The 25,537-nt window shown below is 53.9% G+C and overlaps 16 protein-coding genes across 16 annotated transcripts; 7 read left to right on the forward strand and 9 right to left on the reverse strand.

The window, feature by feature from the left end:
* Positions 1-254: 254 nt before the first annotated feature.
* Positions 255-608, reverse strand: BDV59DRAFT_198778 (mating alpha-pheromone PpgA; the record flags this gene model as incomplete). The annotated part of the gene is made up of 1 exon (XM_073693218.1): positions 255-608. One exon carries the CDS (start codon positions 606-608, stop codon positions 255-257), a length of 354 nt encoding a protein of 117 aa, XP_073551154.1.
* A 509-nt stretch (positions 609-1,117) lies between these two features.
* On the forward strand, positions 1,118-3,002 carry BDV59DRAFT_170523 (isocitrate dehydrogenase (NAD(+)) IDH1). The gene is made up of 5 exons (XM_073688426.1): positions 1,118-1,269; positions 1,463-1,520; positions 1,592-1,666; positions 1,737-2,640; positions 2,707-3,002. Exons 1-5 carry the CDS (start codon positions 1,237-1,239, stop codon positions 2,792-2,794), a joined length of 1,158 nt encoding a protein of 385 aa, XP_073551155.1. The 5' UTR covers positions 1,118-1,236; the 3' UTR covers positions 2,795-3,002.
* On the reverse strand, positions 3,003-4,321 carry BDV59DRAFT_170525 (18S rRNA methyltransferase BUD23). The gene is made up of 2 exons (XM_073688427.1): positions 4,191-4,321; positions 3,003-4,139 (listed from the first exon to the last, which is right to left on the reverse strand). Exons 1-2 carry the CDS (start codon positions 4,211-4,213, stop codon positions 3,323-3,325), a joined length of 840 nt encoding a protein of 279 aa, XP_073551156.1. The 5' UTR covers positions 4,214-4,321; the 3' UTR covers positions 3,003-3,322.
* A 123-nt stretch (positions 4,322-4,444) lies between these two features.
* BDV59DRAFT_105384 (uncharacterized protein) lies at positions 4,445-5,650 on the forward strand. Its single transcript, XM_073686518.1, has 2 exons — positions 4,445-4,716; positions 4,785-5,650. The coding sequence occupies exons 1-2, from the start codon at positions 4,647-4,649 to the stop codon at positions 5,417-5,419; spliced, it is 705 nt and encodes a 234-aa protein (XP_073551157.1). The 5' UTR covers positions 4,445-4,646; the 3' UTR covers positions 5,420-5,650.
* On the reverse strand, positions 5,458-5,886 carry BDV59DRAFT_105380 (uncharacterized protein). The gene has a single exon (XM_073686517.1). The coding sequence runs from the start codon at positions 5,745-5,747 to the stop codon at positions 5,496-5,498; it is 252 nt and encodes an 83-aa protein (XP_073551158.1). The 5' UTR covers positions 5,748-5,886; the 3' UTR covers positions 5,458-5,495.
* BDV59DRAFT_198782 (GTPase-activating protein BEM3) lies at positions 5,881-10,293 on the reverse strand (the record flags this gene model as incomplete). The annotated part of the gene is made up of 2 exons (XM_073693219.1): positions 5,881-6,656; positions 6,708-10,293. 2 exons carry the CDS (start codon positions 10,291-10,293, stop codon positions 5,881-5,883), a joined length of 4,362 nt encoding a protein of 1,453 aa, XP_073551159.1.
* Positions 10,294-10,788: 495 nt separating this feature from the next.
* Positions 10,789-13,552, reverse strand: BDV59DRAFT_170533 (mitochondrial distribution and morphology protein). The gene is made up of 3 exons (XM_073688428.1): positions 12,531-13,552; positions 11,261-12,471; positions 10,789-11,208 (listed from the first exon to the last, which is right to left on the reverse strand). The coding sequence occupies exons 1-3, from the start codon at positions 13,345-13,347 to the stop codon at positions 11,077-11,079; spliced, it is 2,160 nt and encodes a 719-aa protein (XP_073551160.1). The 5' UTR covers positions 13,348-13,552; the 3' UTR covers positions 10,789-11,076.
* Positions 13,553-13,617: 65 nt separating this feature from the next.
* On the forward strand, positions 13,618-14,824 carry BDV59DRAFT_170535 (pre-rRNA-processing protein PNO1). The gene is made up of 3 exons (XM_073688429.1): positions 13,618-13,830; positions 13,888-14,534; positions 14,588-14,824. Exons 1-3 carry the CDS (start codon positions 13,764-13,766, stop codon positions 14,642-14,644), a joined length of 771 nt encoding a protein of 256 aa, XP_073551161.1. The 5' UTR covers positions 13,618-13,763; the 3' UTR covers positions 14,645-14,824.
* On the reverse strand, positions 14,825-15,837 carry prs3 (proteasome core particle subunit beta 6). Its single transcript, XM_073688430.1, has 2 exons — positions 15,597-15,837; positions 14,825-15,545 (listed from the first exon to the last, which is right to left on the reverse strand). Exons 1-2 carry the CDS (start codon positions 15,692-15,694, stop codon positions 14,858-14,860), a joined length of 786 nt encoding a protein of 261 aa, XP_073551162.1. The 5' UTR covers positions 15,695-15,837; the 3' UTR covers positions 14,825-14,857.
* A 122-nt stretch (positions 15,838-15,959) lies between these two features.
* Positions 15,960-17,005, forward strand: BDV59DRAFT_105424 (HCNGP domain-containing protein). The gene is made up of 2 exons (XM_073686519.1): positions 15,960-16,212; positions 16,265-17,005. The coding sequence occupies exons 1-2, from the start codon at positions 16,138-16,140 to the stop codon at positions 16,853-16,855; spliced, it is 666 nt and encodes a 221-aa protein (XP_073551163.1). The 5' UTR covers positions 15,960-16,137; the 3' UTR covers positions 16,856-17,005.
* Positions 17,006-17,360: 355 nt separating this feature from the next.
* Positions 17,361-18,255, forward strand: pre4 (proteasome core particle subunit beta 7; the record flags this gene model as incomplete). Its single annotated transcript, XM_073693220.1, has 3 exons — positions 17,361-17,390; positions 17,444-17,591; positions 17,651-18,255. 3 exons carry the CDS (start codon positions 17,361-17,363, stop codon positions 18,253-18,255), a joined length of 783 nt encoding a protein of 260 aa, XP_073551164.1.
* Positions 18,256-18,411: 156 nt separating this feature from the next.
* On the reverse strand, positions 18,412-19,427 carry BDV59DRAFT_198788 (fumarylacetoacetate hydrolase family protein; the record flags this gene model as incomplete). Its single annotated transcript, XM_073693221.1, has 3 exons — positions 18,412-18,544; positions 18,604-19,325; positions 19,413-19,427. 3 exons carry the CDS (start codon positions 19,425-19,427, stop codon positions 18,412-18,414), a joined length of 870 nt encoding a protein of 289 aa, XP_073551165.1.
* A 322-nt stretch (positions 19,428-19,749) lies between these two features.
* Positions 19,750-20,135, forward strand: BDV59DRAFT_198789 (succinate dehydrogenase assembly factor 1; the record flags this gene model as incomplete). Its single annotated transcript, XM_073693222.1, has 3 exons — positions 19,750-19,830; positions 19,901-19,932; positions 20,012-20,135. 3 exons carry the CDS (start codon positions 19,750-19,752, stop codon positions 20,133-20,135), a joined length of 237 nt encoding a protein of 78 aa, XP_073551166.1.
* Positions 20,136-20,502: 367 nt separating this feature from the next.
* Positions 20,503-21,299, forward strand: BDV59DRAFT_105428 (Hsp20/alpha crystallin family protein). The gene has a single exon (XM_073686520.1). It carries the CDS (start codon positions 20,667-20,669, stop codon positions 21,249-21,251), a length of 585 nt encoding a protein of 194 aa, XP_073551167.1. The 5' UTR covers positions 20,503-20,666; the 3' UTR covers positions 21,252-21,299.
* A 697-nt stretch (positions 21,300-21,996) lies between these two features.
* On the reverse strand, positions 21,997-24,700 carry BDV59DRAFT_105443 (uncharacterized protein). The gene has a single exon (XM_073686523.1). It carries the CDS (start codon positions 24,609-24,611, stop codon positions 22,449-22,451), a length of 2,163 nt encoding a protein of 720 aa, XP_073551168.1. The 5' UTR covers positions 24,612-24,700; the 3' UTR covers positions 21,997-22,448.
* Positions 24,701-25,361, reverse strand: BDV59DRAFT_105432 (uncharacterized protein). The gene has a single exon (XM_073686521.1). The coding sequence runs from the start codon at positions 25,132-25,134 to the stop codon at positions 24,790-24,792; it is 345 nt and encodes a 114-aa protein (XP_073551169.1). The 5' UTR covers positions 25,135-25,361; the 3' UTR covers positions 24,701-24,789.
* Positions 25,362-25,537: the final 176 nt, after the last annotated feature.

Here is a 25,537-nt window from a genome sequence, read left to right on the forward strand (position 1 = left end):
AGTACAATCACCAGGCACAGTGGAATTTCATAGTCGCTGCACCCTCCCAAGTCCTTTCGACAGAGACATCAAAAGACCAGTCATAAAGTTAGAATCACAAAACCGGGCAGCATCTTTCGTTGAATGAATGAATAAGTGGTTGGTATCGCCTGCCAAACTTGGTCCAACTTATTTACAAATGATGAAAACTTTCCTTGAACAGTACGTAGTCAGCGGTGGTTTTATGAGCGAGAAGGATGGTATTGGCGTACCGGTTACTCGGACTCCTCGGCCTGGGGTTGCTCGGCATGGAGCTCTTCAATGGCGGCCATGGCCTCGGCAAGAGCATCGGCGGAGCGTCTCACTTCGTCGACAGCCTCGGCGGCACGCTTCACCTTGAGACAAGATTGTCCCGGGAGCCAGCACCATTTCGGAATACCAGCGGGGGAGGTATCGGGCATGGCCTCGGCCAAGGCTTCGACAGAGCGCTTGACGTCTCCAGAGATACCGGCGGCGCGCTTGAGCATGTAGCAACCCTGGCCAGGAAGCCAGCACCACTTATGCATCCGATAGGCCTGGACGGAGCTGGTAGCGGCCAGAGTGGCGAGAACAAGGTGGCTCAACTTCATGGCGCGGATGGAGGTGGATAGGGTTCTTGTTTTGATACTTGGTGAGATCGACGTTTGTAGATTGGAAGGATGGGAAGGAGATGGTCCGTAGAGATGGTTGGAATAGTCATGACATTATATAGCGAATAAGCCGGATATTCAGGTTTAGTGGGGGCTCTGAAGACATATTGAGATGTGTGGGAGGATTATTCAGGTGTGGAAGAGGAAGATAAAGAATGATAGAGGGATCCGACGGAAGGCGATCTGAATAAGAGGTGATGAATAGGATGAATGAACAACAAGCGATTGACGCCCTAAAGGGGTATGAGGTATACCTGGGGAGATATCGTGTATAGTACTAAAGTACGAATAGTATGTAGTAGAGATGCATCGTAGATAAATCCAGGATACATGGCACGTGCACGATAAGATCGGCCCGGGTGCAGAAAGAACCAGTTGGCATGCCGAGACGATCCGCCCGCCGTTTTTTCCGGCGTCTCGTGTCTCGCTCGCTCTCTCTTCCTCCCGTCTCCGTCTCTCCTGGATCCTCTCCTCCTCCTCCTGTTTTCTCTCCTCCTCCACCTCCATTCCTCCACCATCTCTCCATCTCTCCTCTCCTCTCTCCCCTTCCATTCATCTCCCATTCAAAATGTTCTCCCTCCGGACCGCGCAGCCTGCGCAGGTAAGCCCCAACCCCTCTCCTCACATTTTTTTCTGCCCCCTTGGCGATCCATCTTGCTGCATCTTTCCGCTCGACCGCTGCATCTTCCATGGCCCTTGCTCTCCCCTCGCCCTCCTTTTCCCCATTCTCGGATCAATCGCGTTCCCTCTCATTCATGATTTCAGTTCCAATGGCTAATTTCTCACCCCTTTAGTCTTTCCTCCGTCGCGCTGCGGCCACTCCGTTCGCTCGCACCTCCATCCCAGCTAGATGTGCGCCTCCCGGTCCCTTCTGCAGCTCGCATGATCACCTTCTACTTCCTTTGTACTAACATAAATCATAGCCTTTGCGTCCGTCCAGTCCGACATCTTCAAGCCCACCAAGTATGGTGGCAAATACACCGTGACCCTTATCCCAGGTATTCATCGCCTTTCAGCTCCCTTCCGATCTCTTGCAGCTGCTGATACCTCTCCTCTTCGCAACCAAAGGTGATGGAATTGGTGCCGAGGTCGCTGAGTCCGTCAAGACCATCTTCAAGGCCGACAACGTTCCGATCGAATGGGAGCAGGTCGATGTCAGCGGTGTCGACACCGGTAACAAGCATTCGGAGGAGCTTTTCAAGGAATCCATCGCTTCCCTCCGACGCAACAAGCTCGGTCTGAAGGGTATCCTTTTCACCCCCGTCGAGCGCTCCGGCCACCAGTCCTTCAACGTCGCCCTCCGTCAAGAACTCGATATCTTCGCCTCCATCGTTCTGATCAAGAACATCCCCGGTTACGAGACCCGCCACAAAGATGTCGACCTTTGCATCATCCGTGAGAACACCGAGGGAGAGTACTCCGGTCTCGAGCATCAGTCCGTTCAGGGCGTTGTCGAGTCCCTCAAGATCATCACCCGCGCCAAGTCCGAGCGCATCGCCAAGTTCGCCTTCGGCTTCGCCCTCGCCAACAACCGCAAGAAGGTTACCTGCATTCACAAGGCCAACATCATGAAGCTGGCCGACGGTCTCTTCCGGAGCACCTTCCACAAGGTTGCCGAGAACTATCCCACTCTGGAAGTGAACGATATGATTGTCGACAACGCCTCCATGCAGGCCGTCTCCCGTCCCCAGCAGTTCGACGTCATGGTTATGCCTAACCTGTACGGTGGTATCCTGTCCAACATCGGCTCGGCCCTCGTCGGTGGTCCCGGTGTCGTTCCTGGCTGTAACATGGGTCGCGACGTCGCTGTGTTCGAGCCTGGCTGCCGTCACGTTGGCTTGGATATCAAGGGTAAGGACCAGGCCAACCCCAGTGCGATGATCCTCTCCGGTTCGATGCTCCTCCGCCACCTCGGTCTGGATGACCATGCGAACCGCATCTCGAAGGCTGTTTATGATGTTATCGGTGAAGGGTGAGTAAATCCCGCTGCCGCTCCCCCCCGAGGTTATGTGAGAGCCATTACTGACAGCATCTCCAGTCAAACGCGGACCCGTGACATGGGTGGTCAGGCCACCACTCACGAGTTCACCAGAGCCGTCCTCGACAAGATGGAGGCTGCTCTGTAAATTCTCCAGCTGCCATTCTTAATTCCCCTTTATCATGATCACGAGCGCTTCAGGGAGCCCATGCGGTCTTTTGTCGATGGAACCCGGTTTGCCATATTTTTTTTTTATGTTTCTGATGCACCATCTTGAGCCTATCAATCTCGCAGGACCTCTGGTACAATGAGGCGAAGATGTGTAAAATTATATACTATTGCTTGGAAATAGAAATGTATCTATATTTTGCACATTGAACCCGTCTATAACATGTTATTGTCCGTTACGTCGTACAGCATGGACGACTGTCCGAGCTGCTGCTTTCAGTTGGTAGTCCCGGGAATGACCCCAGACCACCCAAGTAGTGTGATAAAGGGGTGCGCACGAGACGAAGGGTCCGAGCATGGGACGAGAGCCCTCTTGCTCAAGCGGCCCATTGTCGTAACAGATGGGCGCAGCGTAACGAGGGTGCTTGATAGGTCGTCCAGTATTGCCATTGGCAACCATCGCGCCCTGAAGAAGAAATCCAGGTTGAAAATCGCCCAAAGAACCGAATTAAAATGCAACCCGCCGCTTCCTGCCCGTGTACTTGGAGTTCGCCTTGACAACCTTCCCCTTCTTGGCCATCTGGTCCTTCTTCCGCAGAATCCAGGCCTTGTCGCCTTTCCGGGACGTCGACGCCTGGCCCTGGGCCATGGCTTTTCTCCGAGCATCCAAAACATCCACGTCGCTCATGCCATCCACTACCCCGGTAATATCCCCCTGCAGACCGCCGCCACCGACCGTCAGCACGAGGTAGAGCTTGCTGTTCTTCGTACCGGGGTCATCCTCGAGGATACCGGCGCCGAAGCCGGCGCGCATGGCGGCGCCGCTGATCATACTCCGCTGGGCATCGTTCTTGGGGTAGAACTGGCAGACGGCGCGGCCGCCACGCTTGAGACTGGCGTAGAGGCCCTCGAAGAAACGGCGCAGACGGCCCTCGGGGCTGACGTCGCTCGTCTCCGCGTTACACAGCCACTGGATGGCACTGATGCTGATGGCGGCGTCGAACGTGCCGGGGCGGAACGGCACACCCTGGCCAATATCCGCGAGGAAGAGATCACCGTCAACGCCTCGCTGGAGCGCGACGTCCAGCATGCTGGGGGAGATGTCCATGCCGAACCAGACGTGCGGGCCGCCTTCGTCCGGCGGGACCTGCGAGAGGATTTCGCCCGAGAGGCCGGAGCCACAGCCGATGTCGAGGATGAGGGAGGGCGATTTGAGGTCGAGGAGGTCGAGCGCGCGGTTGGTCATGTCGGATTGGATGTTGCGGATCCGCGAGGAGGTGGTGTATTTTCGCGATTCGCTGTCATCGTAGAAAAGATCGGGGGGCCTTTTGTTCGTCAGTGCGGTTCTCGGCCAGGTGTTTATCGCGGGAACCTACAAGACATCTTCGGGACGCGACATGGTTGGGGATTAAGGGGGAATAGATTTAATCAAAAGCGAGTCTGCTAATGGCGACGCTTGGGTATTATGTTCGTGGGATGGGAAAGTAGAATCTATAAGAACGCGAGGAGTAGATAGATGTCCAAGCGGAAGTAATTTTTTTGCCCTGATTAAACTATGGAGTATGCGGGGCGGTGGGCCGGGATGCCTGAGGAAGCCTGAGGTATTAACCTCCGGAAGCAGACAGCTCACCCAAAACAGTCCGACTGCGCAAACACTCGGCTCCCCCAGGTCCCTTTCTCTCTGCCTTTGATTCAGATCCTGCATTTCCAACACGGTCATCCGCGTCCTCGGGGCCTGTGACTGACCTGTGATCTGCGACGGTCAGGCCAATTCCTACCAGGAATCTTCACACCAACACACTGCTGCACCTCACACCACCAACTCTCTCGCCATGTGGATACTACCACTACTGGGTTACCTGGGGGTGATTGTTGGATTCTCATTCCTCACACTCGCCATAGGCAAGACATCTACCTTCACCCTCAACCGCTACCTTGGGTGAACCCCTCCAAACTAACCATCACCACAGCCTCCGGACTCTACTACCTCTCCGAACTCGTCGAAGAACACACCGTGCTCGCGCGCCGCCTCCTAACGCGCCTAATCTACAGCATCATCCTGATCCAAGTCCTCCTCTTCGTGATCGACCGATTCCCCTTCTGGCTCTCCGTGCTCAGCATCGCCTCGCACATCGTCTACGCCAGCAACCTCCGCCGCTTCCCCATTGTCAAGCTCTCCGACCCGCTCTTCATCCTCTCCTGCATCCTCGTCGGCCTGAACCACTGGCTCTGGTTCCGCCACTTCTCCAAGCCGCTGCCCGCGCGCGCCGCCAACTGGCGCCAGCCCTACCAGGCCAGCGTCGACGACATGCCGACCTTCACCGAGGTGGCGTCGTACTTTGGGCTCTGCGTGTGGCTGGTCCCGTTTGCGCTCTTCGTCAGTCTCAGCGCCGGCGAGAACGTCCTGCCGAGCATGGGCTCCGAATATGCCACGGGTGACCGCGCCCCCAGCGCTGCGGGGTTCGGTGCTGCGGGACCCGCGTCTGATGGAAAGCTGAAGAATAAGGGCATGGCCAAGGCGCTGGTGGATGGCGTTCGGGACTGGGTCCGGGAAAATGGGGAGTTGATGGGGTTCTGGAGGGGTGAACGCTCGAAACGGTTTTAGCGTGTTGATGTAATTGTTAGGAATGGATGTTTTTCTTTTTCTACTGTTACGCTCGTTGACAAGGACTGTCTCTAGGTTAAAGTATATGGTCAATCATTTTGTAAGATATGAAGATATGAGTACTCCGTACAGGGAGGCCAGCGTAGTCTGGGTGCGATATGGACATCAAATAGAATTCAAACTGGTATATCGAGATTATCTCATGATCTGCATGCAACTGACATGATCTGTTATGGAAACGATTGGTATTTCGCGGAAAGACTAACAAAACAGAACAAAAACAGGAAAAAGGGAAAGAGAAAGGTAAGGCATAATCCATGGCCAGCATTATAGAAAATCAGGTGTCCACAGAAAAATAAAAAACTTCCAACTATTCGGATTACCATTAATATTAGGACTCCTGCAATATTGTTGGCTAGTATGGCCATCTTTGTATGTTCGTCATTTCATGTTCGTTCAAATCATAATGGACACTGATCATGAAAGGAGCCGCGGGGGGAAATACGGTAAACGACAGGGATATCGAAAAACAGCGGAGAAATTTGGAAACTCTCCAGAGTGACGAGCTCATTCAGGTACACCTGAAAAGCCGCGCTCTGCGATGGTTCAACCTGGTCAGTTAGAAGACGTAATTTGCGAGGAGCAGGAAGGAGCTCACCACGACTATCTGGCAGACCTGTACCAGGTGCCTGATGATTCATGTCCATGAACATGAGTGAGCTTTCCCTTCTCTTCGCTTTCGAAGAGCGTGAATCGGGGTTTGGCAGTAACATCCCCGCGTCTTGGTTATACCGGTCTTGCTCATAGCTTGGTTGCATGGGGATGAAGCCCGTATCATGACGACCAGGGATATCGTCGCGAGGATCCCCATTCCGGCGGAAAGTGCTGTCCGCAGGCGTAGGTATATCCGAGAACATCTGGCGACGCGGGGAACGGATGTCCTCTGCGGACATCGACTGAGGAACCGCCAGCTCTATATTGCTGGGGGCCGAGTAAGGAGAGTGCTCGAAAATGCTTTCGAACTCAGTGAGGAACAGCGAGAAAACGGGCGCTGGAATATTCAACGTGGGAGCAAAAACAATGCCAACATTTCTGACAGTCATCTTGTTGACATCGGAATTGTTAACAATGATGATCAAAAACTGCACCAATGCGCGCAACAAGGCCAAGTTTGTCTTTGGGAGTCTATGGACCAATGCATTGAAGGCAACGATCTTCTTTTCTTTCTCGGTGAGTTCTGCATTGAAGGTTAGTACCACTCTTTGGGACTTGACAGAATTGGGCTCACCAAGAACGCGCAGGAATTCAATATGAAGTTCGCGCGTGAGGACACTCGTAGGCAACTCTCGAAGGTACTGTTTGAAGAGAGAGGCAACAGCATGCACGTCGTAATAGTGCTCATCGGAAAGGAAGTCCACATCGCCTTCAGTATTGAAACGTTCCTTCAAAGCTTTGACGACGACATTCGATCCGCTCAATCGGAAGATACCTTCTTCCGATTCGGCGCCCTTCGCCTTTAAGTACTCTATACAGCGATAAACGACAGCAGGAAGATCCACATCGACACCTTCGCCTTGTGGCGGGCAGAACTGTACTGCCTCTGCCAGAGGGATGCCGAATACAGGCCTGACGAAGTCCCTTCTTTCCCCAAAGGTATTCTGGGACGGAGTCATGGGTGGCTCGTTATTCGCCTGGAGTTGCGAGGCAAGATCATAGGACGACCGTGTCCGGAAACCCCAAATGCTACGCTTCTTCTCTTTCGCGCTGGTAGTTGCTTTGTTGCCCCAGGCGCCTGCGTCCTGGATCACTGCGCCATTGGTGGGGCCAGATATGACTTTCGACGAAACCTGAGCCTGATCGGGCTGATTATTTTGCGCGGCATCAGACATATCAAAGAAGGAACCTGGAGGCAACATCGGGGACTTAGGACCCTGTTGATCAAGAGAGGGGCCGAACACTGGAGGCTGTGCCGGAACAGCGTCGTCAAAGCTAAAGCCTTGCACTGTATCAGGGCCATTCGGGCCTTGGTTATCAGCCGGTTTATTGCTGTCCCTGCTTCCATTGGCAGGCGCTTTGTTCCTGGGGTTCGCAGAGTACGGCTTTCCAGAAGGAATGCCCACTCCTTCATTTTCCGATGGGCCTTCGACGTATTCCAATAGGGCTTCGACCCACGCGTCTCGTTCTTCATCACTCTCGGCACAGAGCACATGGCGAACCAGAGCAGAGGAATCCTTCTTTTTGGGCTCCAAAATGAGGAAAGCATGGCGGTATTGGTTTTCAGAGTCATCGTCCACTCGTGAAGGGGAGCCATTCGTGGCTTGCGACTGTTTTCCAATCTGCGCATTGTATATCTTTATAGTTCCAAGGTGGGCGCCACCAGGTGACTCAAAATATTTCAACTCAGGACCGTGCAAGATGAAATAACGGGCCTTCCAACCACCAAAGTTCTTGCCTCGTTTGGTCAGATAGCCTTCTTTCCTCGGTTTGCCATCTGGACCGCGTAGAATTTCAAGGCTGCCCTGATTGTTGCCCTTTAGTAAACTAGTTTCATCATCTCGGGGTTCGATTGCATCAGATGTCAGGAACTGGCAGATAACCAATGCCGCTCTCTCATCCATATCGGTGTCAAGAAGAGATCCAAAGTAAGCGTTCAAAGCTGCACGTCTCGCGTCGATTTTCGCTGGCGACTGTCCGCTGAAAATGGACCTATCAGGAAGTCTCATGTGATTGACAGAAAGCTGCCTCAGCTGGTAATCGAGTTGTGGGAGAGCAGCAATCACCTTTTCCACGCGCCAAAGCTCTTTTCTGTCAGACCGGGAGAAAACGCTTAGAGTGAAGACAGGCTCCTCCTCAAGCGGCCGGGATCCCAGTAAACTGTTTCGAGATGGGCGTAGTCGCGAGGAGGATACCTTCACCTGAATCACCGGCAGAGCGTTGGGGGGTAAGAGAAGACCGGGGTATTCGTCGGACACTAATCCTTGATAGATGACAGAGGACTTTGGCTCTGGGGAGTGGGGGCTGTCGATCTTGACAGCCGCGTCGATGGAAGGAATGGGCCGCATGGCAGGGTCGACGGAGCCAGACAGCTGGGAAGGCCCTCCCGTATAAGGATGCGGGTAATTGCTCACCCGAGGGGTGAGGGCCAATCCTGAAAGATTATTTCCCGAAGACGTGGGCATGGAGGATAGATTGGGAGGAAGATCTCTGGGCATCCGGGGCAACGGGGATCCCAAAGGACGGTCCTCCGGGCGGGGGCTGAGAGGCAATCCAGGACTTTTCGGCGCTGTTGCGATTGAATGGCCATTCATAGACCCCTGTGGAACTCGAGGGCTCGTGGTCGAGGCTAGGAACTCCGCCTGCGGCCTCGAGTCGCTCGGGCCGTAGGAACTAGCCCCAACATCACCGGAAACACTCAACAACGGGAGATTCTCCTTAGCTTGTTCCCTCGCCAGGGCAGCTTCTCGCTCCCGGTCATCATCGTCCCGCGTTTTTCGTCTACCGCGTTCAATGGGCAACTCGTCAGCCTCCAGGATGTCCTCATATTCGGATTCCGAGTCGTCTATAGCAGCATTTCCGGCTGCGCGCTCTCTCGGTTCCAAATTAAGAGGTGCCGGGGGTGGTTTTCGGACAGGGGCCGGGATTCCTTGCTGTCGGTTTTCGCCCGTGACGCGGTCGCTAGTAAGGGAGCTCGAGCTGGCCAACGAAGTTGGGCTTGCCGTAGCCAATTCTTGACGTGAATATTGCAACGGCTGAGTACCCTGGTCGAAACGCTGGTTGGATCCGTCATTGGCGGGTACAGTGCGCTGCTTGCCCGGGTTGATGTTGGAAGAAGCCGGGGCGTTGTTCAGGAGAGAGGGAGTTTCGAAATCATCGTATGAAACTCCGGCCTGCACATTAGGCGCCTGAGCTTGACTTGTCGATCCTTGACTATTGGATGCACCACTGACACCAGCAGTACCGGTAGGTTGCGCATGCTCCTGCATTTGCGGCAACGGCGGCGCGGTATTCTGCAGGTCCTTGACCTTTTTCTTATAGCGATCCTTTTCCTTGATGGCACGTTCCAGATCCTTATTCAAACCCAGAATGAGGGTCCGTTGCTTGTCCACGAGCCGCCAGAGCTGGCTGTTCTGGGAGGCGGCATGGTGCTTTTCCTTCAAGAGATGGATGATGACGGCCTCCGGGGACCCAGCGGTCGCCACCAGGTTGTCGATGTCGGCCTGGGTGACGGCATTGGCGTCAAACGAGGACTTATGCGACTGCGACGCGGAGGAGAGCGAGGAGATGGCGGAATCGATCGAGGACGTGCGGGGCATGGAGCGCTGCCCCGGGCGTTCTTTCGACATAGGGAGGGACGAATGACCGGGCGAGACGGGCGAAGAGGTGGCTGATTGATTGGGGTCGGTTGTGCAAGGCGTTCGGCGCGACGGACTGTCAGTCGTTCGGTCGTTCATATCTCTGTCATTCTGATTTGGCACAGGAGAATTCCTCGAACCCGGCGGGGGGTTGGGCGAGCTTGGGGTGATACCGGACGGAGGCGCCGGGAAGGCCGCATGAGCTACCCGACTGATGGTAGGACGGTTCTGGAGAGTCGGCGGATAGGCCAACGATCTCGGCGATTGTGGACTTTGGGATGGGGTCGAATCGGCACGAGAGGGAGGGAGAGGCTGCGAGGTTGTCTGCAGGGGAAAGGGGATCGGGCTGCGGGGAGAGACGGCGTCGGGTCTGGCTGTAAGATAATCCCGGAGGACGGGATCACTGGGCAAGGCAGGCTGTCGAGAGGATGGAGTAGGAAAGGGGGAGAGAGGGTCGATGGAGGAGGAGGAAGCGGAGGAGGAGAGGTGGTGGTCGGTGGCCTGTCGTCGAAGTTGCGACATGGCTTAGAACAAGCAGGCACAGCTGGCAGGAGGCGCGCCCGTCAACGCTAAACCAGGACGGTCCCTAGAGGGGTTGATTAATATCCATCTAATATACTCTGTAATATAGAATAGAGATGGACTGCCGGGAACGGAGAAATACCGATGTCATGTACAGAGTCGATGTCTGAATTTATTTTGTTTTTCCCTTTTCTTTTCTTTTCTTTTTTCGCCTGTCAACTAGTGCATTGTGTACTGCGTATGTACTCCGTCCTGCATCCGGTGGGGAGAAAAGGGGGAGGGACCAAGTGCCGCCCAGGATGATACTACTGCGAGTAGTCCCTTCAACAGTCGGATTGTTCCTCCAAATAATGAAGATCCTTTCGGCGCTACTAGACAAAGAAGGGAATGGTTCGGGGAAATCATCATTCACCATGGTTCATAGGAACGGTTCAACAGCACCTTCAGTGGAGACCGCCCGAGGGGAGAGAAAAAAGTCCCTCTCCACTTGGTGTCTGTTAATTAAATTAATCTTCCGAATGCGCCGGACCCAGTGCATTGCCAGCCAAAAATCAGATTGATTGATTGATTGATCCGAGGTGAGAGAAGGGAGCTCATCAGGACGCAGGAACTATATACAAAACCCATGGCGAATCCTCTATTGTCGCTGAGCAAAACAACAACACCGCTGTCAATTCCCAAAACGCCATTCTCCATCACAAATGCCGAGAATAATGATCATCATCGCCCATCACAACGCCACACGATTCATACGCAGTATACAAGCGAAAATAAAATACACCCTCACGCGATATTGCCCGCCATCCCCATGAAGATGGCCTGCGCTGCAAGCTGGAGCGACCAGAATCCTACCTTTTTGAACCGACGCTTGCGGGCCTGTTCATCGACCACGTCCCGTGCGAAGGCGTCGTACACCTAATTGAAGGAGTCAGTAACCCGGCTGCGCCGACATGACAGGTCAACTTACTGCGGCTGAGAGATCGTCCATCAACCCGCTGTCAAAGGTCGTCCAGCTTCCATCAAAGTCTCCAACCCGTTTGACGAGCCGGCAGTTGACCGGAATGAACGTCCGGCGGGAATTGATATATGCAACAATCGGTCGGATAAGCGCATTGTTTATGTACGAGAGATCCCGCGTAAACAGTGGCACAACGGCCCGCACGTTGTTCATCTGGAGCCGCAGGTCCGTAACCAGGAATCGTCGGTCATCATCGCCGACCTCGCCCGACTGCGTCAGATGGTCTGACGTCGAGTCGTGATAGCGATTGGAGGTAACCGTAGCTTCGAGACGATCATATAGATCCGTCACCACCTTCGTCAAACTCTCATCGTTCTCTGCCGGGAACATAATATCCGCAACAATGTCGACGGTGCCTTCATGGATCCAGGAAAATGGTCCCTGCACCCCGCGGTTCAGATGGTCAATGTTAAGGCCATCGATCCGGATCCGGCTATGCTTCTTCCATGGGCTGGGCTTTCCGTCCTCTTCGAACCCATCGTCCAGCTGCGCACCGGTGAACCCGTGCGTCTGCCGGGGATGGATCGTAAATAACGAGTTGTCGTAGGATCCAGACATCATGTTCGCAGACATAAAGTCATACAGCAGCCATTGCTTTCTAAGCTGGGGAAGATCGCAGGAGAAGATGCTGACCGAGAAAGGTCGGAAATTATCCGGTTGGTACACAGTCACCAGGACGTCATTCATCTTGAACGAATCGATTTCAAAGTCCCCGGGATGGTGTTCATGCCGGTAGGACTTGGGATCCAGGTCATCATCCGACCAATGGACGTATCGCCGGTCCACAACACCGCGGATTCCTTTCACTTCGACATCGCGAAGCGGTCCTTTGCCGTTGATCCACTTGGTAAAAGACAAAGTAACGTTCACAGTCTCGATGGATACGTCAAACTGAGTGTAGTTTGTATCCTCGTCCTCGGCAAGCGCCGGGATCTCAGGGCCCGGCTGTCCATGGAAGGCGGCGGCTGCGGCGACAGCTGCGGCAGTCTTCGATGAGCCTTTACTGACATGACCGGTACCCTGACCCGGTCGCCGGGAGACAAACACATTTTTGAAGGTGATGACACCGTCTTTCCATTTGGGAACAATCGCCGATTCGAAGACAACTTGAACCCCAGAGGACCTTGTGAGGTAGTTACCGACCCATCCAGCCAGGGTTTCTAGGGACGTAGTTAGCTTTTGCGATAGACCGATGATAAGATGAAATCCCCATGCATACCTTGCGCAAAAACAGTGTTGATCGCAATAATCAGTAGAGAAAAGAACGTCGTTGTTCCTAACACCACCCAAACAACATGGCCCAGCAGGACCCATGAGAAAAGGGCGGTGATCTCGTCCAAGTTGAAAGGTCGAACACTCCGAATGGAAAACCACTTGAACCGCACCTTAAGCCGGGACCAGAACCCGTTGGCCGCCGCTAGAAGTTCCTCTTTTGTTGGGCGATGCAGCTGAGGCATGTGCGGCAGACGGTCCATTAAGTGACGGTTCGATCCTCCGACACGGGCTTGGTCGCGCGTCACCTGTTGTTGTTTCAGGTCTGGGGAGTCTGTCTCCTTCTCGACGTTGTTATCACTCCTGGAGCGCCTGTCATCTTCGCTGTTTAGAGGGTCTTTTGATATCTCGTTCTTTGGATGGTGATCTTTATCGCTGGAGCTCGTGTGGAAGCCACGCCGTAGGGTGTTTCGCGGAACCCCGAGGAGGAACCGTCTGTCCAACGCATACCTCCTGTGCGGGAGGATCTTCTCTGGTGATATAGCACACGTCGTTCCAGTCTCGACCGCGGTCGAATTTGGGGACGCTCCGATCACGATAAACCCACCCGAAGCAAAGCGTCGAGTGATTTGTGTTGTTTTTCGACGTGGTAGATACGATATTTTTCGAACATTGGGATTAAAGAAAAAGTCAAGAACAGAACTTCCTGAAGGCGTATTCGCACCAAAGGGCTGGACGCGACCCGTCCGTATGCCCCGTGCGAAGAAGGGATTTGCTGCTTCCCAAATGTTGGTATACAGCCTGCGTCCGAAATTGCCAGCCATGGTTGCCGTCACATACTGGACAATAGAGCGGGAGAGAGAAGGTTATGGTCGGCTGAGGGACCAGACAAAAGCCATCTGGTATCACGATCAGGGACGAGCGGTAGGATGCCTCAAAGGTGGAAGGGAAGTGCAGGGTGAACGACGAGGGTCGCGATGAGGTCGGGGTGGTTTCCTGGTGGTCAAGCAAATTTCCATGAAATCATCCCGCTGATTAGAAGGAGATGTTTGTCTGGTTTGCAACAAAAATTTAAGAATTTCACACTTTAGGCAAGCCTTCTTCCCGCACATCCTACAACATCAATTTCAGCGAACATTTGCATTCTCGGGACGTTGGCTTTTTCACAGGGGATTTTGTACCTTGATTCTTATTCTACTATCGACCGGTTGCATTCATCTCCCAAGCCATCGAGGGGAAAATGCCCGCACCCACTGCGCTTAAGGATCAGGCGGTGTCTGAACCGCCAGTTGCCCCTCCCTCAGCAGGTACATTTGGTTGATCTTCCCACACCACGATCCTGTCTCCGAGCTAACAGTCCCTAGACCAGGACGATGAGGTTCTAATCGACGCGCAGCCGTCGGCAGAGGCAAACACCGAGATGCCCCTCGTCACGGAACCGGCCCAAGATTCCGACATGCGCATCGACGAGGAAGGTCGGCCGGTTTTCACGCCCGCGAAGGACATCGACCGCGTTTACAGAGTCGAAACTCGAAAGGTACCCGTTCCGCCGCACCGGATGACTCCCTTGAAAACCACGTGGAGCAAGATATATCCGCCTCTGGTGGAACACCTGAAACTTCAGGTGCGGATGAACATCAAAAATCGCGCCGTCGAGTTGCGCACTTCGAAATTCACCACCGACACGGGAGCCCTCCAAAAAGGCGAGGACTTTGTCAAGGCCTTCACTCTGGGATTCGACGTTGACGACGCCATCGCCCTACTTCGACTGGATGACCTCTATATCCGATCCTTCGAGATTCGGGATGTCAAGGCGTCGCTCCACGGAGAACATGTGAGCCGTGCCATCGGACGTATTGCCGGCAAGGACGGAAAATTGAAGCACTCGATCGAGAATGCTAGCCGGACCAGAATTGTTCTCGCCGATCAGAAGATCCATCTGCTCGGTGGCTACAGAAATATTCTGGCCGCCCAAGAGGCTATCGTCAGCCTGATTCTCGGCAGCCCCCCTGTAAGTGAAGCAACCTACGGATAGCACCCCGGTCGACCGCTAATTCATCCTAGGGCAAGGTGTACGGTAACCTGCGCAAGGTGGCCAGCCGTATGAAGGAACGCTTCTAATCGACATGAGCCCTACAATCCCGCCTGTTTATTCTCTTATCTCTTGGTCTCGTCTGGCGTTAATGGTTATGGTGATGAGCGCTTTGGATATACACCTGACGTAACGACAAAAGTGTTTTGTACTAGGTCTTTTATGCATGCTACCATACCCTGAGGGAAACAAATGATGAAAACGAAATTGATTAGGTACTCGTAAAAACCGAATTGAGGCCCTCAGTCCTTCTTCAGAGGGGTGTAGATCTCCTCTATCCCATTCCGCGTGATCACCATCATCTGCAGGCCGTCTCCGACCTCAATGTGTCTTTCCACGGCACTCGTGAACGCGTCCCGCACGAGGCGCTCAACCGTCGCCCTTGGTAAGGGCTCGGGCTTCTTGGCTTCAAGAGCGTGGCCTTCCCCACTACCCGGGATGTACTGGTTCTTGAAGTTGACCTGGTTGTCCAGGAACGGCATGATCAAGCTCGCAGCAGAGCCGGCTGCTCTGCATTGTTCTCTCTCGTATGAGCCCACTGGGTCGTAGCTGTACAGGGCTCCCTTGCCGTCCTCGTCCAAGCCTGCCAGAATGGCGTGCACATAGTATGGGAAGAACCGCTTCTGGTAAAGAATAGTCGACAGTCGTTGGGCGCATGCACTGACAGACATGGGCTTGCCATGCTGATACTTGTACATCTTGACGACGGCATCTAGTCGTTCCTTGAGCGCGTGGCCATCTGCAGCGAAACCCACAACCGACAAGAGAATCTGGGCGCCCTCGCCGGTCTCATCATCGCCGCCTATCTTGAAGACCTTCGGATCGTATCGGGTGTTGATGTTGTAGCCCGCAACAGAGCGAGTGTCACCGGCAAGGATAGCGAAGTCAGCACCAGTGATGCCGAGCGTGGAGCCGCCGTTGTCCGTGTAGCTGTCAAGCGTCAGAAGTCATCACCCAAATCCTATCGATGCTGCAACGTACGGATAGAAAGAGTGTTCCTTGTGTGGGGCAGTGGTCGGTTGAGAGAAGGAGTATCCGATGGCCTCGCTCTGAGGCTGCTGGCCCATGAAAGACATCATTATCCGTGGGGGAGACTCGGTTTAGGGAAGGATCGGGGTGGTATCTGGAGATGATACTAAAATGTAGCGCTTCAATTCAAGATGAGAGGCTGGTCTCTGAAGAAGATGGAGAACTGGAAACTGCAGAACGGAGGACTGGTCGGAGCTACTGTTGTCTGCTGAGCTCTGACGCGGGCTGGAACTAAGGTAGTGAGCTGCCTTTGCTTATCTAAGCCGCCCGCCGACTGACTGCACTGCATCGAACTCTGTACAGTACTGCGGTCACGATCCAACATCGATCTCTATATTTTATTTTGCAGTCCCTATTTGATAATTGGCAGTCACTGCTGCTTACCCCTACGTCCAACTTTCGAAGAGCTACTTATCTGTTGTGCGCCCTCGACAAGCATCTCCGACGAGACTGAGAGCGACGAGAACTTACAAGAGCTGTCAAATTTACCATAATGCTGGGTCTCGGCGCGTATGAAAGCAGTAGTGAAGATGAGCCTGAGCAGCCTCAGCCTCAGCCTCAGCCAAAGGTACGTCCCAACACTATTGTATCTCCCTCTTCCAGGCTAACTGTTGCTCTAGCATGATGCCAAAGTACAACCGCAAGAATCCTTGGTAACAGACCAGTCGACGAATACGCGACATAGTCCAGAGCCCAGCGGACCTGTTCTCGGACCATCTCACGACGAACCGCAACCTGCACAACCGCTCCCAGCCAGGGATTCTTCACCATTCTCGACCTCTCGCGCATTAATACAAGATTTGACCCTCCCCCCAGTCCCGAATCTAGACATCCCGCCATCGCCCCCGGGCTCTCCTAACCCAGCGGCAAATGCTAAGTTTGCCCATTTCCTATCCCTCAAAAAACAAAACGTCCACTTCAATGAGAAGCTAGCCAGCTCGGCATCACTCAGGAACCCTAGCTTATTACACAAGCTAAGGGAGCATGCGGGAATTGACGACCAGGCCCAATATTCGACCTCTCTGCCGCTTGAAATATGGGACATGACAAGATTGCCCACGTGGGGGTATAAGGAAGAATTATTGAAGGCTCAGAAGGACCTCCATTATAAAACACAGAAGCTTTCCGGCCAAAGGGACACGATTGATTTTGTGGGCTCTACGTCTGACTCTGCTGGTACAGGTTCGATGCCAAGGACGAGACCAAAATGATGATTCGGTTACGTGCTTAGATTTGGACAATCTACGGACTCCATCGCTAATTGCGCGTAAATGCCGACATGTGTCTGCTTATAGTATTGATTGTATACTGCGTTATGTAAAAGCCGTCGCTTCAAGGGCCACCCGATCTCACAGTATGCGGCTGGTCATGACAGTTGACTGGGGTCATGCTCTCATGCATGATTGTCTCCCCTTTATGCCGCATATATTTTAGAGAAGTTTTCGAATCTTCATGGTGAATGTAAACGCCTCGAGCACGTGGTCCATAGTTAGTTGCTGGGGTGCTAACGTAACAAGAGCTCCGTCAGCTTTACTGCCTAGAGAGACCGACCGCCTTCCAAAGCTTCCAAGTTGCTCCAGCCCGCATCATCCATCATCACCATCTCCTTCTCACAACCATTCCACCTCAATCTCTCGCCCAACGCCGTTCCATTATCCATCCTCCTCCTCCCAAAATACTCTAATTCCTACCTCCTCCACCCACAGCCATACCATCATGAACCATTTCCCCGAAGCCTGGGGTCGGGTAAGCCTGCCATCACCGCATATGACGAGCCTAACTCCTAACCTCTGTCTCAGCCCCGGAATGATATCTACGGAGCCTACAACCCGTCATATCTCCAGACTACCGGCCCAAAAGCCCACACTCAGTCGCCTGCAGTGACTGGAACCTCAGTAATAGCGGTCAAGTTCAACGGCGGCGTCGCGATTGCGGCCGATAACCTGGGTATGTCCGAACGATCCATCCTTGAGCGGACGGTCTCTAACGGAGAGTTTCCACGACAGCTTCATACGGATCTCTCGCCCGCTTTACCGATGTGAAGCGCCTTCGCGTGTTCAGCGACTCGGCCGTGGTCGGGTTCAGCGGAGATGTGTCCGACATGCAATACATCGACCGTCTTTTGGAATCGATCGATATCCGCGAGAACTACTCCTCCCACGGCAACATGCTCAACGCGAAGAACCTCCACACCTACCTGTCCAAGGTGCTATACAAGCGTCGGTCGGAGTTCAACCCGCTCTGGAACCACATCCTTGTTGTCGGATTCGACGGCGAGAAGAAGCCGTTCTTGAGCTCCGCCGACCTCCTGGGAACCACGTATTCCGCTCCGCACCTAGCCACCGGCTTCGGCGCTCACTTGGCCGTCCCCATCCTCCGCCGCCTTTTCCCGGAAGAGAGACCCGTCGAAGAGATCACCAAGGATGAGGCGGTCGCCGCGGTGAAGGAGTGCCTGAAGGTTCTGTTCTACAGAGACGCGCGCAGTCTCGACAAGTACTCGCTAGCTGTAATAACGCAGGAGGGGATCGAGATGCATGAGGACCAACGGCTGGAGGCTCAGAGCTGGGCCTTCGCCGAAACCATCAAGGGATACGGAGCTCAGGTTGTCTAGGTGTTTGTTATTTTGCAACGATTTCATTAACAGGAAGATACAATTCATGTTTGATAAGACTCGTATGCCATTACAGCAAGTCCGTATCGCGGTGAAACTTCTCGAAAGACTAATTACATGCCATTGATTCGGAGGATATCTACATGAGTCGTTTAACTAGAGCTTGGGGGCAGGCTTATCGAAGACTACCTTATTCACGCAGGAGCCTACGCCTTCGAGAGCCACTTCAACCTGGTCGCCATCCTTCAACCAAAGGGCGGGTTTCCGGCCCATCCCCACACCCTGGGGCCTAATAGTATATCAGCATTGAACAGAAGCTAGGACAAGATACGATAAGACCAGACTTACGTTCCGGTGAAGATCAGGTCTCCAGGCAGCAAGGTAGTACCTTGAGACAAGAAGGAAACCGTCTTCGCCACGTTGAAGATCATGTCCTTGGTCGAGGAAGACTGGACGGTCTGGCCATTGAGCTTGGTCGAGATGTGCAATGCGTTCGGATCGCGGATTAGCTTGGAGGAGACGATGCCGGGACCCAAGGGAGCCCATCCGTCAAAGCCCTTGCCCAATCCCCATTGTCCTCCGCCACGCTTGATTTGCCAGTCACGGTGGGAGACATCGTTTCCGACGGCGTAGCCAAACACGTAGTTGAGCGCTTGGCTCTCGGGGACGTTTTTCGCTTCCTTGCCCACTACAATGACAAGCTCACATTCGTAGTCCAGCCCCTCCCCTTCCTGCGCTAGGAGGGAGACGGGGATATCGTCACTTGGGCCGGTGATGGCTGTGACGGGCTTGAAGAAGAGGACGGGATATTGGGGGATGGGCAGGTTGGATTCCTTAGCATGCTGCTCATAGTTGAGACCGAGACAGCGAACGGTGCCGATATCCTTTCTTGCCAACGGCGCCAGGAGAGTGCGAACCTCGGCCACTTTATCGGTGACACGATGCTGGCCGAAGATATCGCCTTGAATTACATGGGCTCTGGTAGCTTTGGCGATATCGCTGATACCAGTGGGGAGAATGGCATCACCGTAGTAGACATGGCCGTCCTTGGCCAGAAAACGGATGAGACGCTACACGTAGAGTTGGTCAGCCAGAGCGGACGCAGCATATGGTGGTGATAAGTGTATCTATGACGTGATATGTATGGGAGTACGTACAGAAATTGCGGACATATTGTTGCCTTGGTCTGGAGGGAATCCAGTCAAAGAGGATCGATGTGAAGGTGTGTGAATGGTATGATGTGGACGTCCCAGTGACAGAAACAACAACTTGGGACTGATCTATACTCCTTATCAGCACTCTCGGCCGGAAAGGGAGCGGACGGAGAGTGTTTATCCTTCCCCCACACACCGGGGACGGTCGGAGGAACGGGGGCTGACTAATGGCCATCGCCCGAGGATCTCCAGCCTGTGACTGTAGCTACGGCGTACATGCCCTTCGCACCGCTTCCTGGAGGCGCCCATCTTCCCTCGGACATTGGAAGCGCACTCGCTGATGGCTCGATTGTCTGGTCTGCAGAGGGAAGTGCTTTCCCTCTACCGGAAATGCCTGCGGGAGATCCGGAAGAAGCCTGTTGTAAGTCTCGGTCATGTCGTCTCCCAATTACCCACGCAGAGGACTAACAGGGTATCCCTCCCGCACACAGGAGACCAGGGGAAATTTCAAAGCATATGCTCGGTACGACCTCACAGAGATCTCATTGCGTCTTCATCTGCCGCCGCGGGCCTGTTGCTCGACTGCGCTCACACCATCACAGGACGGAATTCCAAAAACACATCTCCCTCAGCAAGAAGGACTTCACTGCCATCGAATACCTGCTGCGCAAGGGCCATAGACAGCTCGAGATGTATTCGTCTCCCGGGATTCGCAATATCCGGTAGATGCGACAAGCCACTTCCTTGAAAACGTCCCGCGCAATCCCGGTCTCCGCGATACGAAGGGGGAAAAAAAAGGGAAGACGGCGGGGGAGGCCTGAGACCATGCACGCTAGAGATCTAGCAGCGATCGCATCCCGTCTTCTGGTCTCCGACTCGAAGCCAGCCATTCCCGCGGGAAATCGTCTCGACGTGATATCACGTGACATGCGGAATGTCGTGGAAGGTTCGCGCCGGATCCCGTACCGTCCAGCGGGTTCTTTATCTTATCTCCGTCGAAGGATCCAGAGCTCTCTCGCAGCCTCCAGCAGATCCCAGACCATGCGACTGGATTATACATCCCTCCAAAATGGACATACCAGTGCTTTCTAGAATAGCGTCAATCGAATATAAAAGTTCGGCTGGCCACCGGCTTACCTGCTGCTGTATTCTCATCAGACACTATAATCAAAAGACAACCTAGAGCTCCTCGCTCAACCTTCCGTGATTTCCACATCCAACTACTACTTCCACCCGTACATCACTGCAACAACAAACATGGCCCTCTTCTCGCAGCTCAACGACTTCGCGCCGTTGTTCCACCTGCTCGACGACTATGACGTCCACCGTTCCTGTCGCCCCAAGCAGAGAGTGACCCCAGTGCGGTCGTTCTCCCCTCGCTTCGACGTCTACGAGGCCAACGACGGTTACCATCTCAACGGGGAGCTCCCGGGGGTTGACCAAAACAACATCGAGATCGAGTTCACCGATCCGCACACGCTCGTCGTCAAGGGCCGTGCAGAACGCACCTACGCCACATCCCACGCACAGCCCCCGGTGGCGGAGGACGCGCCACGGGCCAAATCCCGACAGCCCACCGTCGAAGACGAAGACGACGCCAGCGACTCCGCGTCGGTCAGCTCGTCGGCCAGCGCATCCAAGCAGGCCGTCGCCCCTCAGCCGGCCGAGCGCTCGTACAAGTTCTGGGCGTCGGAGCGGTCAGTTGGAGAATTCCACCGCGCATTTACTTTCCCCACGCGCGTGGATCAGGACGCCGTGAAGGCGAGCCTGAAGGATGGGCTTCTGTCGGTGGTGGTTCCAAAGGAGCCGGCCCCGAAGCTTAAGAAGATTCGCGTCGAGTAGGCGGGTCCGTCACCGGCTTTCATCATGAGATTTGGCTTTTCTGTTGCTTGTTGCATATTATTCTCTTCATGGATGGCGCCATACGGTTTGATTGGTTACGCTTTAGCAATGATGTCTCCGTCAGTTAATGTACAATAATCATGAATCCGAGCCCCGACGACTGAACGCTCTGCTTGCTTGTTTACAAATTTGTCGTAGCTCGCGTAAACGGAGTTGCCGGGTAAGACATAAGACACCAAGCAATACTCTTGCATATGCACGAAGAGTTGGTCATCTGCGCTAATCAGCTTCATAATTGGTACTCCAGAGACAAGTCGAGGAACCGAATATTAAGGCTGGGAAACAGTGCAGATCAGGCAACCCTTGCGTTGTGTGGCTAATAGTTGGGTGCTGGGCTAGCTGCATAAAGGTGCAGGCACCGGTTCATGCAATCTCCGTGGAATCCGTCTCGAGCCCGGCGGTGTCGTATCTAACTCTATTTCCCGCTAGCTTGGGATGGTTGCCTCTGGTGAGCGTTGAGGTTTGATGTCGGAGCTCAACATCCATTCACTGTAGAATGGAGTATCCGGTGGAGAACGACTATTCGCTACAACGGCTACGGTCCACCGAAACCCAACATCAACTCCATCGTCTAAGAAATACCGTCATCAGTGCTAGGGCTAGTTCTAGGGCTGTATGCCAAGGCCCTAGACTCCATCTCGATGGTTTCGACAAGTCTAACGTGGTGCGCAGCCCGAAGGAACGGTAAATCACAAAAGGTTCATGGATAGATAACACCAGATCGACGTTTTGGGCCGAATCTCGAGGGGGCTGTCTGTTTGACGATCGTTGGATTGAATTTTGAGCGGCAAATTACCGCTCTCATTTAACTCATCCTGCGAGCTCCACTGGGAATCTGAGCCATCACTATGTACAAAACAGTGTCTGCTCACCGCTATACCTCGAGTAACCCTCAGGACTATTGGAGCAATGGATCCTTCGCCTAGGGACAACAAACACGAACATATGCAACACTGCGTAAACAAATAATACAAAAAGAGAACCGTCGAAAGCCGATACCGACGCCTAGCGGGTAAGAAGCATTTGCTAGAGGAAAGCCGAACACCACCGTGTTACCGATAGGGTATCCAAGATAGAGTAAGATAAACAAGAGAAAGCGGACAGCTATGAGAAATGAAACTTTTTTTCATTGTAATTTCAATGGAAGATGAAGGGCGACGAGGCTGTATATATATTTGGGCGCTTTTGCGGCTTCGACAACCGGTGCCGCGGGTAGTCAGCGTCCCGACTCTTTGCCCTGCCTCGGGGTGAATCATGACCAAGATGGGTCATGTCGACGCCCTCACTAGCGACTGTTCCCGTGCGTGCTGGTCGAGAGAAAGATTTTTGCTTTCGAAGTCCAACAGCTTTACGAGTCTTGCCTTTACCGGCTGTTCCAAAGGACTCTTCCTCGCCTGACTGCGTGGAACCATTCGTAGCCCGAACAAGATCCAGAATAGCGTTATCGGAGTAATTTGTCGGCAAGCGGCTCGAGGAAGGTGATCGATATACGGATTTTTCCGGGCCAAATCCCTTGAGACTCTCAGCGGGCTGCACCGAAGGAAGAGGCGTAACAGACTCGGTTTCGATGGTGCGAAGCTGAGCGCAATATCGAGAAAGGGACTGTGCACGACTAGGGCTCTGCGGGGCACTGGATGACAGGCTTCGTGAATGTCTGTCTGCTGGGATTTGTGAGGGTTCAAGACACATCGTAGACAAACTGGTCAGCCAATCATTTGGATCGGGCCTAGGCGTGACCCTAGAGCCATGGAGGCTGAGGTGTCGGTTGAGAGGAAGTTGACTGCCCAGATCAGCGGATGGCTTCATTCTCGACAGATCCAATTTTCCAGAATCGGTACTGAGGGTGAACCTCCGCGATCTAGCGAACTGTGCAGATGCCTGCGAGTCTATTGAAATTCGAGCACGAGCATCCTGCAAGGAGCGAACAGAGGCGGCCGAACTGTATCCACTGTCGACTTTCTTGTGAGAGCGCGCGGGCCAATGGTTTGGGTTTCCTTTGGTAGATCCCCCGACTTGTGAGGTCAATCCTCTATCTTCGTCCAAGACAGATATGCCTTCATCTGTGGCTTTTGAAGATTGTCTCTGAGGAATGACAATATCCGACTGTTCCCCAAGGAGGCCTCCGGCCGAGAGGCGATCCTTATTTCCCTCCAAGGTAGGTTGGTGGCGGTCAGCGGGCATGGACGCGGTGCCATAGTGGGATCCTGACTGATCGCTGGGGCACTCTGTAGCTAGCGTCATCACATCCAAATCATCAGGGGATCCATGATTGATCAGTTCAAAACCATCAGAGGATTCCGAGGACCTGATGTGTCCATCCAAGCTCTGAAACTCTCCATTGAAAGGCCAATTCTCCGATCCATATGAACGCCGTTCAGCGTGTACGGGGGACGGACTCCGGGTTTGGTTAAGACGCGTCCGATCGCTGGGGCATGGTGAGGTGGAGCAGTTAACGACGCGCAGTGATCCCAGTTTAAGGGCTCCCAGATGGGTATACCCAAAATCCCCCGGGGTCGGTGGTCGGAACTGGGACAGTGGGGGCGGGTCATCGCATTCTGGCAATGGCCAGTGCGGCGTACGGCTCGGAGGAACGGTTTCTGTGGAGGTGAATCCTGCCTCCTGGTCGATCGGAGAGGGGAGACGTGGGACGACATTCCTTGTTGATCGCCGTGTAGCGATACCGGGTCGTGTAAGGAGGGAGCGCCGACGGATCAGGGAAAACCCCTGGCTATCAACCATGAAATGGGTGTTGGAAGAGGTGGCATCTTCGATAGTAGCCCCATATATGGCGGCGCTGGTTCTGCGGGGAGGCGATTGGACGGAATAAGATCTCTTGGGCGGACCTGGTCGACCCAACGGTGATGGAGGTTCACTCCATAAAGTGGTTGGCTGAAAGGTCGCATGCTTTGAAGGCTGAAAGGATGCTCTTTGCGATAAGGAGCCTGACGCGCTTGAGGTGGAGGTGGGTGACCGGTCGACCTTTTCTCGGACGATTGACTGACTTCTGCCAACTCTGGTGGTCACCCATGGTCCTTCCGGATGGACCGAGGCCGAGGGGAACGATTGGGACCTTCGACCGCTGGACTCAGTGCCGGGCGAGGTGATGGAGACGGACGCGCCGGTCCATGGGTTTTGCCAGTCCACGGAGTTCGACGAGGCAGGAGAGTTGGCCGACGAAACCAGCGGAGGGGAGCCGCCATTGACAGCGGATGACAGAGTAGCTATATTACAGGGCGGCTTGGAAAGCCGATTGGAGCGGCGGCGTTTGTCTCTACTTTGGATAGAGAGAGGGATTCCCATGACTTGCGGAGACTGGCAAGATTGGGTACGAAGTGCGAAATTAGAGTCCCTCTCAGGTCTTGGGCAGGCTTGGACACGACATGGACAGGTCACGAAGCGGTGAAGTGCGAGAGGTGATAATGTGCGAGTCCAGCGGTAGTATGGATGGAGCTATGGGACTCGTGGACGGGCGACTCTATTAGCCGGATCTGAGCGGTTGAATGGCTTGACCGGACCAGATTTGAAGACGAAGGGAGGAATTCGTCTGTGGTAGAATCTGGGGACATGTACCGGTGCGATAGATAGATAGATGTTGTGAAACAAGCAATGAACCAGTGAACAACAACGAGAGGGGTATAGTATAGTACGAGTCCAAAGAACTTTTCCGAGTATGAAGAGAAGAACGAGGAAAAAAAGAAAACAGAAGGAAATGAGGAGGAAGACGACTCCATGAGACTGTCTGTAACGAGGGACAAGCAAGGGAAAACAAGGTACATAAGGCGAAGTGGAGAGAGGGCGGACGATGCAATGAAGACACCAGCATGACGAATGCGTTCAGGACGGACGAGCAGTCGGGTTGATAGAGCGCACGGAATGGGGGGCCGATCGACAGGCGCTGGACTGCGACCGCCGCTGATGGGACAAGAGCATTGTGTTGGGAATGGGGGTGGTAGCAGAGGATGACTATGGCCACGACGCTGACCGCACGCGGACGCGGAGGAGTTGTCTGGGAGCCAGATTAGTCTTCTGGCGATGCGATCCATGGCGGAATGATTGGAGGCCGAGCATCGTTGCGATGAAACTGCTGTGGGGTTACCGCGTGCGTACCTAGTTTCTTACTATCGGATCCCTAGGTACCGGGGTACCTCCAGGTACCTTCCTCAGTATCGAGAGACTCTCTCTACACACGTACTTGATAGTACCTAGGACACCTACCTATATTTACT

The sequence above is a fragment of the Aspergillus ambiguus genome (genome assembly GCF_047715705.1).
Source record: "Aspergillus ambiguus strain CBS 117.58 unplaced genomic scaffold BDV59scaffold_4, whole genome shotgun sequence".
Lineage (NCBI taxonomy): Eukaryota > Fungi > Ascomycota > Eurotiomycetes > Eurotiales > Aspergillaceae > Aspergillus > Aspergillus ambiguus.

What these genes read in the sequence shown, in the direction of transcription:
- BDV59DRAFT_170523 (XM_073688426.1), top strand. Translation starts at nt 1,237, where the DNA reads ATGTTCTCCCTCCGGACCGCGCAGCCTGCGCAG. An exon ending in CACCGTGACCCTTATCCCAG is followed by an intron (nt 1,667 to 1,736) that starts GTATTCATCGCC and finishes TCGCAACCAAAG; the next exon opens with GTGATGGAATTGGTGCCGAG. An exon ending in TATGATGTTATCGGTGAAGG is followed by an intron (nt 2,641 to 2,706) that starts GTGAGTAAATCC and finishes CAGCATCTCCAG; the next exon opens with TCAAACGCGGACCCGTGACA.
- BDV59DRAFT_170525 (XM_073688427.1), bottom strand. Translation starts at nt 4,213, where the DNA reads ATGTCGCGTCCCGAAGATGTCTT. An exon ending in TCGCGTCCCGAAGATGTCTT is followed by an intron (nt 4,140 to 4,190) that starts GTAGGTTCCCGC and finishes GACGAACAAAAG; the next exon opens with GCCCCCCGATCTTTTCTACG.
- BDV59DRAFT_105384 (XM_073686518.1), top strand. Translation starts at nt 4,647, where the DNA reads ATGTGGATACTACCACTACTGGGTTACCTGGGGGTGATTGTTGGATTC. An exon ending in ATTCCTCACACTCGCCATAG is followed by an intron (nt 4,717 to 4,784) that starts GCAAGACATCTA and finishes CCATCACCACAG; the next exon opens with CCTCCGGACTCTACTACCTC.
- BDV59DRAFT_105380 (XM_073686517.1), bottom strand. Translation starts at nt 5,747, where the DNA reads ATGCTGGCCATGGATTATGCCTTACCTTTCTCTTTCCCTTTTTCCTGT.
- BDV59DRAFT_170533 (XM_073688428.1), bottom strand. Translation starts at nt 13,347, where the DNA reads ATGGCTGGCAATTTCGGACGCAGGCTGTATACCAACATTTGGGAAGCA. An exon ending in CAACACTGTTTTTGCGCAAG is followed by an intron (nt 12,472 to 12,530) that starts GTATGCATGGGG and finishes CTACGTCCCTAG; the next exon opens with AAACCCTGGCTGGATGGGTC. An exon ending in TGGACGATCTCTCAGCCGCA is followed by an intron (nt 11,209 to 11,260) that starts GTAAGTTGACCT and finishes TCCTTCAATTAG; the next exon opens with GTGTACGACGCCTTCGCACG.
- BDV59DRAFT_170535 (XM_073688429.1), top strand. Translation starts at nt 13,764, where the DNA reads ATGCCCGCACCCACTGCGCTTAAGGATCAGGCGGTGTCTGAACCGCCA. An exon ending in AGTTGCCCCTCCCTCAGCAG is followed by an intron (nt 13,831 to 13,887) that starts GTACATTTGGTT and finishes AACAGTCCCTAG; the next exon opens with ACCAGGACGATGAGGTTCTA. An exon ending in TGATTCTCGGCAGCCCCCCT is followed by an intron (nt 14,535 to 14,587) that starts GTAAGTGAAGCA and finishes AATTCATCCTAG; the next exon opens with GGCAAGGTGTACGGTAACCT.
- prs3 (XM_073688430.1), bottom strand. Translation starts at nt 15,694, where the DNA reads ATGATGTCTTTCATGGGCCAGCAGCCTCAGAGCGAGGCCATCGGATAC. An exon ending in AAGGAACACTCTTTCTATCC is followed by an intron (nt 15,546 to 15,596) that starts GTACGTTGCAGC and finishes GACGCTTGACAG; the next exon opens with CTACACGGACAACGGCGGCT.
- BDV59DRAFT_105424 (XM_073686519.1), top strand. Translation starts at nt 16,138, where the DNA reads ATGCTGGGTCTCGGCGCGTATGAAAGCAGTAGTGAAGATGAGCCTGAG. An exon ending in AGCCTCAGCCTCAGCCAAAG is followed by an intron (nt 16,213 to 16,264) that starts GTACGTCCCAAC and finishes CTGTTGCTCTAG; the next exon opens with CATGATGCCAAAGTACAACC.
- BDV59DRAFT_105428 (XM_073686520.1), top strand. Translation starts at nt 20,667, where the DNA reads ATGGCCCTCTTCTCGCAGCTCAACGACTTCGCGCCGTTGTTCCACCTG.
- BDV59DRAFT_105443 (XM_073686523.1), bottom strand. Translation starts at nt 24,611, where the DNA reads ATGGGAATCCCTCTCTCTATCCAAAGTAGAGACAAACGCCGCCGCTCC.
- BDV59DRAFT_105432 (XM_073686521.1), bottom strand. Translation starts at nt 25,134, where the DNA reads ATGCTGGTGTCTTCATTGCATCGTCCGCCCTCTCTCCACTTCGCCTTA.